Consider the following 13,741-nt stretch of genomic DNA (forward strand, 5'->3'; position numbering starts at 1 on the left):
ACTGCATTTTTTTTTTCAGGGAATATGTGCATCGCAAAGACGGAGTGGAGTGAATTGCACTGTGGAATGATGAAAGTTCGATTCCAGCGACTGCAACAAAAAAAAAAAGGTATTCTAAAACACTGTGAGAACTGGAATATGGCAGAAACATCAAAATAGCAATAAAGTCCCACAAAATAAACAAATGAGATAAAGAAATTGAATAACTAAACACTAAATGTATATCTTGTCAGGTGTGATAATGACGGAAATATAAATATCATGTGTTTATTTCTGTCAACATGAGAATTCTATGACGGAATATGATACATTGTACAAGTGATATTTAATTGTGTGTGTGTGTGTGTGTGTGTCTGTGTGTGTATTTTTAATGCTATATGAAGCAACTGTTGATAATTATTCACGTCAGCTTATTTAGGAATCTTCGCACCAAATTCGACCATGTTGATTTGAAAGTAGAGTCTGGGTTGTTTTGTGTGTGCGTGTGTGTGTGTGTGTGTTCGTATAAGTTAGTCATACTAATTTGCTGAATCATGGGCACATATAGAACAAAGTTAAGCACTCACGAGGAATTTTCAAGCTGTCCTATGTCTGTTTCCTCTGCTGTCATCAAACAAAAACAAAAAAACAAGTAGAAAGAAAATGATTAAAGACTTTAATTGCCACTTTTGTAAAAGTCAAACATCACGTACCATTATGCACACAGAACATTAAATAAGGAATGTTATCTCCTTGGTGTCTTCTGGGAAAGTATTCATCTACACAATATGTTGTATTGAACCGTTGAAATGAAGACTGGGTTTTGTGATACAAAACATAAATAATAAGTAGTTAGATACACTGCTAAACATAATATTTGCCGAATTCCATAATGATGTTCAAATGATTGATTGTGACTTGTAATCTAATTTTCCATCTGTTGCACATTGTTTTAGAGTATCCAATGGACAGCAAACGTAGACGACATTGTATGTCTTACCATGAAAACAAACATGCGTGTCAACAAGCATGACAATTAAGTTCAGTGTCCACTTTAGTTTTTTTAACCAATTTTGAGACATTTAATTTGTCATTAAAAATATTCAGGTTTGCTGCTCCCGTCCTTAAGTATAGTGTTTATTCAAAGGTATGTGTTGAATCTGAAAAAATCCTCTCAACCAAATAAGACCGAAATGAGGGAAACCGATCTTTTGTCAATGACGATATGCACGATTTCGTATATACTCGCCATTGTCCTACTATCTGAATGTACTCACGGATAGGCCTATGCACGCAATCAGATGGCGGCGGTGATGATGGATAAAAAAAGAAGACATCCTTTCATAGTCCATGCGTGAAGTAAAGGTCAATGGTGTGAAAGCTACACAGTCACGTACGCTATTTGCTTTTTAGAACATGGCCAAAGGTTGCTTGTCGAGTATCGTGCCGTTTCCTTCTAATACCACTATCATGTTCAGTTGCATTTTTATTGACAGACAATGCCGTAAGCGAGTCTCCACATAATCCGGTCATGTGGGAGGACGTATTGAAAATGACAGATAAGATAAGAAGTGGATAAGAGCTGACGAAAAGACCACGAAGTGAACGATATACTAGTGCAGGGATAGAAGGACTGCTATGAGGAGGGGAGGGGGTGGGCATACATAACTTAAATATAGAAGCCGAAAATTAATAGGAAAAAGTGAGAAAACAAAACAAAACGCAGGAGCACTCATGACTTCCAGATGAGGACCCTGCCTCGGCATTTCCTCCGATTGAAGAGGGGGGGGGGGGTATAGGGGTGGAAGGGGAAGGGAGGACTGACCCTTGACCCAACTACGAACTATATACCCCGCACATACCCCCACCCCTTTTTCCTCTGCCATATTTCCCCCTCCCTTCCCCCACACACAACTGTCATACTGCATACATTTACAAAACAGAATACCCATGTATTCTGTGAGCTCTTGAAGGAATTTGTAGAGTAAGTATGACTGCATTGAATCTAAGCAACATATTTAGAAAGACAGATTTAGGCCTCCGACAATATTTAGACAGACATTTCTGTACGCCATATTTAATTTCATTCTGTTCTATCGCGATTCTCCGCAAATGCATGCTTCTGTATGATATCGCGTTGATATTTCCTTGCATCATTCAATTGACAAGTGCCCAGTACTAAAACTAGCTACATTTGTATAATGTTCTAAATCTTCTAACTGCAAACAACTGCGAGCAATCATGGAGCCCATCACCATCTGGTCTTGCTCTGGAGCATTGCTCATTGTCGTGATCAACCTCCATAGCTTGGTCACTCAAGGACAGGCAGCAGACATATTGTTATCGATGCCCTACCCACTGCGCACCAGTCATGTCAGCAGCATGACAGCCATTGTCACTGCCTTAGCCGCAAACGGCCACAACGTTACCCTCCTGACGGGCTCGAACAGGGGCGGTAAAGGATTTTGAAAACGACACCTTTAAACAAGCTATCCTCTACGAGCTTGAAGAAGAAAGCCTCGAAACTACGAGAAGAACCATTGACGATTTGAGAAGAATGGGGTTCAACGAAAATCCTACGATGTTAATTGATGACTTCAAAAGGATTCAGCATCTTTTAAATGTGTTTCATCTCGGCAGTGTTGGATGTCGAGCTTTGTTCAGGGATGAAAAAGCAGTCGCCAAGCTTCGTAGTTCTCATTTCGAACTCATGATCGCGGACGGCTTTGATGGCGGCGATGCACTGGTCTACGGTTACCTCAAGGATGTACCTCTTGTTGTGGTGACGACGTCGATGCGCATGGGCGTCACCAGGGGGGGGGGGGGTGCGTTGGGTGCGAACGCACCCCCCTTCAGATCCTTGAAAAAAAAAATCAGTCTGCGAGCGACCTCAACGCCGGACACTAAAATAATTATTCTTTTCTATTTTTTTTTTATTTTGCACCAGGGAGAAAAAAAAGGATCGTCGGCAAAAACAATTCGCATCCCTGGTTCTGGCAGCACTGATTTTATACATATCTACTAGTATTCTACAGTGTTTACTATTTATCGACCGTACTGTACATCCGTACGACACGGAGCACTTATACACGTTTGCATGTACGTGTGCTACTTATACGAGTATGTAGGGTCTATGTACGTTACTTCTAACCAATCCATATTGCCAGCCTAAGAGCGAGCCTTAGCCTCATTAAAAAAAAATGAAAAAAAAAATGGAGGGCAAACATATCATTTTACTCACCCCCTTCCATAATTCCAGAGACGAGAAGATTTTCTTGTCTTTTTTTGACAGAAAAACAAAAAGTTACTCCCATAAAAATATTGGAGGGGCAAGCATATTTTAATTTTGCCCCCCCCCCATAATGAATAATTTCCGAAATGAGAAGATTTTCTTGCTTTTGAAAGAAAACAAAAATGTTGCCCCCATAAAAATATTGGAAGGCAAGCGCACCATTTGCCCCACCCCACATAATCATAATTCCCGCGATGAAAAGATTTTCTTGCGTTTTTGTTAGAATTCAAGAAATCTGTCCAATTATTTCACCCAAAAACAGTGGCGTTACTACGGAGGGGAGGGGGGGGGGTGCGCCCCTCCCAATCCGCTGGTAAAAAAAAAAAAAAAAAAAGACTTAACGAAATAGTCATTCAAGTGTTAGTAAACTGCTTTTGAAGGAAAGGGTGATCAAGAAATAAGATATTTTTCTATGATTTCTTTTAACCATAATTAAAGAGGTATATAGTGTGAAACATTGTTCAAAAAACCCGAACCTGACAAAAGATTGTGATTCAGCGTGATTCCTGGTTGGCATTCTGCATATAAGCAGGATGTGCGCAGTGTACTCAGTACATCCGAACGAAGAATCGCTACAATGTTGCGCAATGTGATGTAGAATGTACACCTTTGTACATTACGCTTCGTTATACCAAAGCTAGATCATTGATTTTGCAGTGTTGCTTTACATACTAGTCTATATAAAAATGTCTTGCATTGCCAATAAAAAGACTTGACCTGGGCTAATTCCTAACTTTTCCATGTGTATAATACCCACACACACAAACAAACACGCACAATTAGTTTAGGGGATGCTCTAAAGTGCAGATTTTTGACATCCTTCCCCCGCTTGGTCACTTCGACGCCACCTCGCTGGTCATACCTCCCCCAGTCATGAATATAAACCCACACCCTTGACTACCAGTGGCGGATCCAGGGGGAGGGGCGCACCGGGCGTCCCCCCCCCCTTTAATTTCCAAAGCGAAAAAAAATAAATAATATAGCTTCAAACGGCAGTTTTTGGACAGTAAAATGTCAAAATTTTCAAGCTCGCTCGGTCCGCTCGCTCGCATTTAGTCGTAAAGCCATTTTCCTGAAATTGCTGCCAGTGCAATTGCCGGCAGTTGCGCCTGGTGCGCCCCCCCCCCCCATTAATTTCCAAAGCAAAAAACTATAGCTGCAAACGGCAGTTTGGGGACTGTAAAATGTCAAATTTTTCAAATTAAATTGCATTTAATTGTTATATAATTATGCAATTCACCTGATGTTGCTGCCAGTAATTGCCTGCAGTTGCGCCCGGTGCCCCCCCCCCCCTTAATTTCCAAAGCGAAAAAATATGGCTAAGAACGGCAGTTTTTGGACGGTAAAATGTAAAATTTTCAAGCTCTCTCGTTCCGCTCGCTCGAATGTAATCATTATGCTATCCTGATATTGCTGCCAGTATTTGCCAGCAGTTGCGCCCGATGCGCCCCCTTAAATTCTAAAGCGAAGAAATATAGCTACAAACGGCAGTTTGTTTGTTTTTTACTGTAAAATGTCAAAATTTTCAAGCTCGCTCCCTCGCTCGCTCGAATTTAATTGTTATGCAATTCAATTAATTCAATTCAATCAATCATAGTTAATTTCCAATCAACGAAAATCAAAAACATAGTACAAAGTATACGTGTCATTAAATAATATTGTTCAAACGTTTGCAAAACATTCATGTAATATACGAGACAAATTACAGAACAACATAATGTACAATTCTCCTGATGTTGCTGCCAGTAATTGCCGGCAGTTGCGCCCGGTGCGCCCCCCCCCCCTCCTTTATTTCCAAAGCGCAAAAATTTGGCTCCACATGGCAGTTTTTGGACTGTAAAATGTCAAAATTTTCAAGCTCGCTCTCTTCGCTCGCTCGCATTTAATTATTATGCCATTCACCTGATGTAGCTGCCAGTAATTGCCAGCGGTTGCTCCCGGTGCGCCCCCCCCCCCTAATTTCAAAGCAAAAAAATATGGCTACAAACGGCAGTTTTTGGACTGTAAAATGCCAAAATTTTCAAGCTCGCTCGCTCGCTCGCTCGCATTTAATTGTTATGCAATTCTCCTGATGTTGCTGCCAGTAATTACCGGCAGTTGCGCCCGTTGCGCCCCAACCCCTCCTTTATTTCCACAAAGAGAAAAAATATGGCTCCAAATGGCAGTTTTGGGACTGTAAAATGTCAAATTTTTCAAGCTCGCTCGCTCGCTCGCTCGCATTTAATTGTTATGCAATTTTCCTGATGTTGCTGCCAGTAATTGCCAGCAGTTGCACCCGGTGCGCCCCCCTCCCTTAATTTACAAAGAAAAAAATATGGCTACAAACGGCAGTTTTTGAACTGTAAAATGTAAAAATTTTCAAGCTCGCTCGCTCCGCTCGCTCGCATGTAGTCGCCATCCTCCTGATATCGCTGCCAGTAATTTGTCGTTTCACACCGTCATTCCATAATCCATTTATATGGGGTACAACCCCCTCCAGCACTTCCACACCCTCCCCCCCCCCCACCCTTGCTCGCTCCCTCGCATACTAACATCCCCCCCCCCCCCAAGATGAAATCCTAGTTACGCCGGTGCCCTTTCCCCGCTTGGTTTCCCTCAAAAAACAGTAAAAGTCTAGGGATTGAGAGCTTCCTGTATTCCAAATGTCTGTCCAAAAAATCTCGTAAACATTTAGTGTCAAAACGCACCCCCCTTGAAAAAAAGCTGGTGACGCCCCTAATGCGGTACCCCGTCTTCCACGAACTCATATTTGGCATGCCAGCGCCATCATCGTACGTTTCGTTTGATTTCTTGCCTCTTTCTGACCGCAAGTCGTTTTTCGAGAGAATATTGTCCTTTTTCGAACGCCACATGATCTATCCCCTCATGGGGGCAATGATAACTCGACCAGTGGAGCAGCTGAAAACAGAATTGGGTATCCGTCCCGACAAATCCGTCCAAAGCCTCCTAGCCGAAGCCCATGCAGTTGTGGCTTTCAGTGCGACTGATTTCTCCCTTGACTTTCCTCGTCCAAGTGTTCCAAACTGGATACCCATAGGCGGATTACTCAACAAGCCTAGCAAACCATTGACACAGGTAAAGTATACAATTTTGATAAGCATTGTCATATTAAATCGCTTTATAGAATAGCCGAACCTTTCACCTGTTTTCCAGTGCACACACACACACACACACACACACACACACACACACATTAAATTGGCTACCGTTGAAATTTTCATTGCCAACACACAAACTAAATGAATAAATGTTAGCGTTCTGACATGTGGAAACAAACATTTTCAAAGAACAATTTTCTCGAGTGCTGTAATTGCTCTGTGAATGACTAGGACGTTATACAATCTGCCTAATTAAAAGAATGATAGGCCGTATTATAAACATAACTTATGTATTAAGAGTTATAGAATCTTCAAAGTCACGTCTATTGTCATTAAAGTTAGATCCGTTAAGAGACAGCAAGCTCTAAAAATGTTGCATTTGTGTTGCCTTAAACCCGTAGGGACGAAATAAAAACCTCGCAATAACCCCTCTCCTTGTTCGGGTCATGAACCTGACCGAAATAAGTATGAATTAGAGATTGGTCGGACCTCTTTTGATTTTAACAAACAACATCACCTAAATGAAATATTTCCTGTTGTAATCGCTATATTGTTTTGTTTGTTTGTTTACTTTTAATAGTTCCGTCACTGATGGAAGTCTCGCAGCGGAGGCATTATGTTCTAGGACTGTCCGTCTTTCCGTCTGTAATCAATTTTGTGGAGAACGTATAATTTAAAAACCGTTTGAGGCATCCTCTTGAAGCGTAGCATAATATGTAGCCTATGTATGAGTAGAGAAATTTGTGCCTATCAAATTTTTGGTGCACATGCTCGATGTGAAAGATCAAAGGTCACGGTCAAATTCTTAAAATTTCACTAACTACCCGATACGGCAATGCCTGGCCAGGATTCATTTTCTCGAAACTTAGTGTATACGTGTATGCAGATTGGCTTCAGGGATTTTCATGAAACTTAGTACATAATACAGAAATGCTTCCTGACAATGAGTCTTTTGGAGATTTGGGGGTCATGAGATCAAGATTTAAGGGTCAAAGGTCAGGTTAAAATGCTAAATGTAATGCTGAAATTATACCTTTTCTCCATACCTTGGAGAGTACTCAAGCCATCAAATTAGGTATATGCATCACTGCAAAATGATTCTGTAGGGAAAGATTTTGGCCATGTGGTCACAGATCAAGTGGGTATGTTGTAATGTCACATTTTCAAAGTGAGATATTCCCTCGAGGGGAGAGGAATCATGGTTAGCTTTGTTTATGGCAATGCTGTGTCTGAGAACGGTTGTGCGCGTTTCTCCTGTCACTGTTCAGTGTACTCCACTTATTTACTGTGATAGAATTATTGCAGTGAATTCTTAATTCACGAGTAATCATCCTGTGATAAAGAAGAGGTCAGATGCCTAGTGGTGCGGGAATTGTACGTAGTACCGTAGTACAGTGGTAAAGCAATTTTTTTTTTAATGGATAGATTGCTCATATTCAGCATTTATTCGGCTTTGTCAACAATATGGCAATGCTGGTCCATGGTTATATACACACACACAAAAAAAAAAATCGTTAATGAAAGGTGCGAAATCATAAATACTTTTTTTTCTTTTTCTTTGTTTAGGGTTTTTCAGGAATATGAAGATTTTGTCAACGGAGCTGAAGAACATGGCTTCATCATCTTCTCACTGGTGAGGATTTAAAGGGTGTCTACAGTTCTGGTCGAGATGAGGATTTAGCTTTTAACATTTTGTGAGATATTCAGAAACCACTCTATGAGATGTCAAAGAGCATGCAATTCTAAGGGGTATCAAAAGTTTATTAGATGAAATTTGGTTTTGAAATGGCTGAGATATCCAAAAACAAGGTGAAACAAAGAGATCCTAATAAAGTTGTGGCCTGTCGCCTTTTATTATTATCACTTTTTTTTTTGGATATCTCAGCCATTTGAAAACCAATTTTCATCAAATAAACATTGAATCCTGATGAAAATTACATGTTCTTTCATATTTCATAAGAGGTTTCTCATTATCTCACTTAATGAAGAATGTTCAAACCATGAATCCCCACGTCGACCAGTACTGTAAAGTCACTTTAAGGTTAAGTGCCAAAAGGTGCATGACACTCAAACAGTTCAAAAATACTACATTATTGGTTGCCGATGAGATTTAATCTGCAATTTCATTCGATATGGGTATGGGTGTGTTTCCACGTGTGTCCTGTAGGGTGTGGTTTATCAAGGACAGTCAAATTCAAATTTGTATGACTTATACCTGTGTATTTTTGACATTGCACTATTGAATCAACAGCTGCTCATAGTCACTTCGGAACGAAACTGACATGACATTTCTTATTTCGATCTTTTTAAATAAGTTAGTGATGTGCTGAGCTTGAAGTCGTCTGTAGATAGACTGTTGGAAATGAAACTTCAAGAGTAAAAGAGACACGAATTATTGTGTTTGGGCCAGCGAACCTATTGACACCTATCGACGATCAATGAGACAGCATTAATTTGTCTCAGGATTTACACTAATAATAGGAGGCAGCAATTTACCCCGTAATATCGCAATTATAATAATCATCCCAGGCGGTTTCCCGAGTGTTTACAACATTCAGATGAATTGAGTGATGTGACATTCTGTTCAAAGATGATTTCCAATATACGTCGCGCTGGTTTCGAATCCTTATTTCTAATTTCTTTAATTCCGTGTTAGAAAATGAATGGCTATTTGTCTTTTCATATTTACTGCTCTCTCGCTGCTCGCTTTAACTTGATTTTCTTCGTTTTTCTTATGAGTGTTCAATAAGACCTTTGGTGGTTTAAGGGATCATCGTAATGTTCAAAATATCAATCACTATAAATTCATGTTTCCTAATCAACCATACAGGGAAGCATGGTTCCTCGCATCCCCATTGAGTCCATGGTGGAGACGTTCGCCCGAGTCTTCAGCGAGCTGCCACAAAGAGTTATCTGGAGGTGCTCTGGACCCAAGCCTCGTTTCCTTGGCAACAACACAAAACTCGTTGATTGGCTGCCACAGAACGATCTTCTTGGTATGGTGACTGTTTCGTACTTCTTCTCCCTCTATAGTTGCTCTTTATTGTCGGCTTTATTATTGTATTGTGGTTTGAACTTGCTGATATAATACTATTAACTTAAAATTCAGAATTGAAAACACATAAGGCTCTGTAATATTATGTACTCAGATGTTTGTTTTTTTTTTTTAAATCCCCATTCTGCCGTTTTAATTGTCTGGTTAATAGACCCTTTGCCAACTGTATTCCTTTTACAAACGGGCCCTCCGCGGCGACAAATTCGCCGCCCGCGACGTTTGTCGTTAGGGCGTTAATAATTACTGTATTCTGTGAAAGAAATTAGTACAAGCAGATGTTTGTAGGCCAGACCATGTTATTAACCTCGGTCAACTTAAAGTTCTAGTCCCCCGTAAACCATTAACTCCCAGGAATCGTTTCCTCCAACTTCAATAACTATAGAGTTTCGTTGACCATGTAAGAGTGACAAATGAACTTATCATTTAGTATACATGCAGAGTCATACTGATATCAGCACCAGCGTATACCATGCAGTGTAGAAACGCGAAGAGTTAAAGTCGTCATCTCAAACAATTTGTTGTCTCAGGAGTTCTCGGGATCAAACATTGCTGAATTATCCTTTTTGGGAAAACACACTAAAATACCCTTGGTGACACGGCGTTCATGTATGCTGCTCCGATATCGTGGAAAAAAAATCCCCCCCTCTCTCTCTCTCTCTCTCTCTCTCTCTCTCAAGTGTGCTGATTATAAGGCAGGCAGCTTCAGTTAATGGTTGTAAGACGAGGTTAAAAACCGTAGACGTGTGTTTATAGCATGAAACTTTACTTTGAAAACTCATTTAGGCCTTCTTGAAAATGCTACACCTAGTTGGAATCATTATAGTTTATTATAATGCTATATTTTGACAGTTTGTATATAGGGCGCAGTGGAGCCTATTGATATCATAATGGCTGTGTAATAAACTGTCTTTTAGTACTTTTTATTATTTTGATCATGAGAATGATTATTATCATTGTTGTTGTTATCATTATCGTTATCATTTCCCACTACCCGTCTCCTCCACCTTGCATCTCACGATGTCTGCATGCCCAGGACATCCAAAAGCCCGTCTCATGGTCTATCACGGAGGCCAATGGCGTGTTTGAAGCGATCTACCACGGCGTTCCCATGGTGATTATACCCTTGTTTGCGGAGCAGAAATCTATCGGAGTGAAAGTCAAGGTCAAGGGGATGGGAGAAGTGGTGAACAAGGAAGACGTCTCGTATGAGACTGTCCGCAGGGCAATCAGGAGAGTCCTTGATGATCAGAGGTAAGGAAGTTGTATCTATCAAGTCTCATATTACTTGCTTGATCTTGACTACGGGGGACCAGTTTAAAACAGTACTCTTGAAGTTGTCGTTGTTGTTTGTTTGTTTGTTTGTTTTTTTCCGGGGGCCATTGAACATTTAATTATTGACTGGGAGGGGTTAGTGAGTGCACGTCTTCCTCCTCTGAAGTTCATTGGTTTTTATTTCTCGTGTAGGTCCTATGTGTTTGTGTGTGTTTGCGTGCGTGCGTTTCGATGATTTGTAAGAAGAGCCAAAAGGCCCGGGGGGGGGGGGGGGGTCCTCGGTTTGCTACACATGTACCTACTTCCAACAGCGCCAGGGCCGTCCAAAAAAGGTTAAGAGCCATAAAACAGCCACCCCCGATTTGTTTATTTGTTTTCGTTATTGTATTTTGTTCGTTTTGTTTTGTTTTTCTTTCTTGTTAAGGCGGGGCAGGGCGGGGGTGATATCGCACTCTGCATAAGACATGGCAGCAGAGCTTGGCGAATCCTCACAGTAGGGCCTATAAATGCCCCTGCTTGCAGAGAAGTCCGCTTCAAGAGTATATACCATTGATGTAATTCAATGTCCGCAATATAAAGTAGTACACACTACAGTACCTTAAAAACATTAATCGTAGATAATGAGTTATGCGATCGCGGAAAAAAATACACAAATACCAAGAGCAGGAGATCAGTATAAATTTTGAGCACCAACTGATGGAGACAAGAAAATTGCTACACTCTGCATGTCGTCCTCAAGTCCTTTATCATAGCATTTTAGCGTAACCAATGGACTGCAGTCGTTGTGATACGTCCTTTCTGCTCTGGTGTAAGCCTATAGTATCCTTCTCTTGTTTATAATACTTAATACATCTTTCTGAAGTTTACACTTGTTTCTTGTCCCCAAACTGAATACGTCTGTTGGAAAGTAACACTGAAAATTTCCTTAATTTTGCGTGAATTCAGATCATGTGATTCAGGCCGACATGGCAACATGTCCTGATTCATTTCATAAAGTTACCAGTGCTGATTTTTTGATTGTTTATTTTGCAGTTACACATCTCAAGCCAAGCTGTATTCGGGAATTCATCACGACAAGATGTTCCGGCCGACAGAAACCGCTGTGTTCTGGATCGAACATGTCATCAAATACGGCGGGCTCATCTCAAGACTAGAGCTACGGAACTCGGCTTTATTCAGCTTCACAATATTGACGTCATCATATTTTGCATGTTCATAACCATAGTAACGTTTTATCTGCTTGTTAGATGCTGTGCTAGAGCATGTGGTTGCGCATGCCGAGGTGGAAGCTTCAAAACAAGCCAGATTAATTTAGGTATAGCGAATCTACTATGTCTTGGATTAAAAAAAAGAATCAGTCCTCTATGTGATTGGTTGAAAGGCTTCACGTGATCATATGTCTTTTTCAAATATTTCAGACTGTTGGCCTGTTTGTCGCACCATGGTATGCTATTCTGAATATGATGTCAGTGTTTATGACGACAAATTTTGTGACGTTTGTGAAAATGATTATGTCACAAATCACCATTGCATAATATTGTTTAACAACTAGGAATTATCACGTAGTATTCATATTTACAGTATACTGAAATGAAAATGTAAGCAAAATATTGGCAAAATAGTATTTTTACTGGACACGTGGGCACTACCATCACCTTCAGCTGTCTGCTATTGCCCCTGATATTGGAAACAAAACAAAAAAATTTATGCGAATTTATGCAAATTTTTTTATTTTTTAGCCCCAACTAGGCCGGAGGGGCCTCCGATTTATACAAAATAGTCTGATTTCATGCATCATTATGCATAATTTAGCATAATAATAATGATAATTGTTTGAAAAATTAACTTCAAGGTATTTCAGATTACATCATAGGCAATGTGTGTGCCAATTTTCGTCGCGATCGCGCGGTCGACGGCCGAGATTTGGGGAGGGGGGGCAAATATTGGAGGGGGCTCACGATAGACCATACATATGTTACACAATATACACATACACACACATACACAATATACACATACACACTCGTACACACACATACACACACACACATATATATATATATATATATGTATATATATACATATATATGTATATATATACATATATATGTATACTCTCTAAAAAAAATCGAGTGAAAATGTTCACTCTATAAGGAGTGAATACAAAAAAGAGTGAATTTAGAGTGAAAATGTTCATTTTCACTCGTTTTAGAGTGACGTCAGGTATCACTCCAAAATCTTCAAGTGATCCCTGAGGTCACTCCAAAATGAGTAAAAATAAACATTTTCACTCGAAATTCACTCCAATTTCACTCTAAATTCACTCTTTTTTGTATTCACTCCTTATAGAGTGAAAATTTTCACTCGATTTTTTTAGAGAGTATATATATACATATATATGTATATATATATTCATATATATGTATAATATCTATATATTTATTAAAATTAAACATGCACTGTTTGTTTATATCAAATGAAGGAAATAACACTTTCGAAAGTCATTTAAATGTAATAAATTTTGATAAATTTTGGCGAGCGAGCGCAGCGAGCGAGCCGAACATTCTTGTATTTCAGCTTACAAAACATGGAATTATTGTCATTTTTTTGCTTATTAAATCTTACAATTCTAGTCAAGATATAGTGACAGCCCTATAGATAACGATTTATACCAACAAACTGAAGACTTGAAAAAATACTCGAAAATAGTATATAAATAGACGAAAATTTTATATTTCCACGTCATCATCGCGTTTTGTTCTAATCTTTTTTGTGATAAATTTTGGCGAGCGAGCGCAGTGAAACAATAAATCATGAACAAAGATGAAACCAAACATGAAGACGACCAGTCTTTGTGACGGACACCTGTCAGTAAAACAAAATAACATTTTTGTTTTACATATTCCTGCTTTAAGCTGTTTATAGAGAAGAAAAATATTGACAAGAAGGATAAGTTTCAACAACGAAATAAGTCTTGACAAAATATATCAACAAATGAAGAGTTTAAAAGATAAATATAAAGTGCACTACTGCACTATAGACGTC

General features: G+C 39.6%; 1 protein-coding gene across 1 annotated transcript; it reads left to right on the forward strand.

Annotated features, from left to right (window-relative positions):
* Positions 1-2,220: 2,220 nt before the first annotated feature.
* LOC139720077 (2-hydroxyacylsphingosine 1-beta-galactosyltransferase-like) lies at positions 2,221-11,915 on the forward strand. Its single transcript, XM_071631447.1, has 6 exons — positions 2,221-2,434; positions 6,162-6,346; positions 7,946-8,002; positions 9,200-9,370; positions 10,458-10,675; positions 11,729-11,915. The coding sequence occupies exons 1-6, from the start codon at positions 2,221-2,223 to the stop codon at positions 11,913-11,915; spliced, it is 1,032 nt and encodes a 343-aa protein (XP_071487548.1).
* Positions 11,916-13,741: the final 1,826 nt, after the last annotated feature.

This window comes from Diadema antillarum, unplaced genomic scaffold, assembly GCF_040938485.1.
Source record: "Diadema antillarum isolate AM-2024a unplaced genomic scaffold, OU_Dant_1.0 scf00000120, whole genome shotgun sequence".
NCBI classification, from domain to species: Eukaryota; Metazoa; Echinodermata; class Echinoidea; order Diadematoida; family Diadematidae; genus Diadema; species Diadema antillarum.

Excerpts from the sequence above, each read along its gene's own strand:
- LOC139720077 (XM_071631447.1), top strand. The coding sequence starts at position 2,221 with ATGGAGCCCATCACCATCTGGTCTTGCTCTGGAGCATTGCTCATTGTC. Across the intron at positions 6,347-7,945 it reads CTAGCAAACCATTGACACAG|GAATATGAAGATTTTGTCAA; the intron begins GTAAAGTATACA and ends AGGGTTTTTCAG. Across the intron at positions 9,371-10,457 it reads AGAACGATCTTCTTGGTATG|GACATCCAAAAGCCCGTCTC; the intron begins GTGACTGTTTCG and ends CTGCATGCCCAG.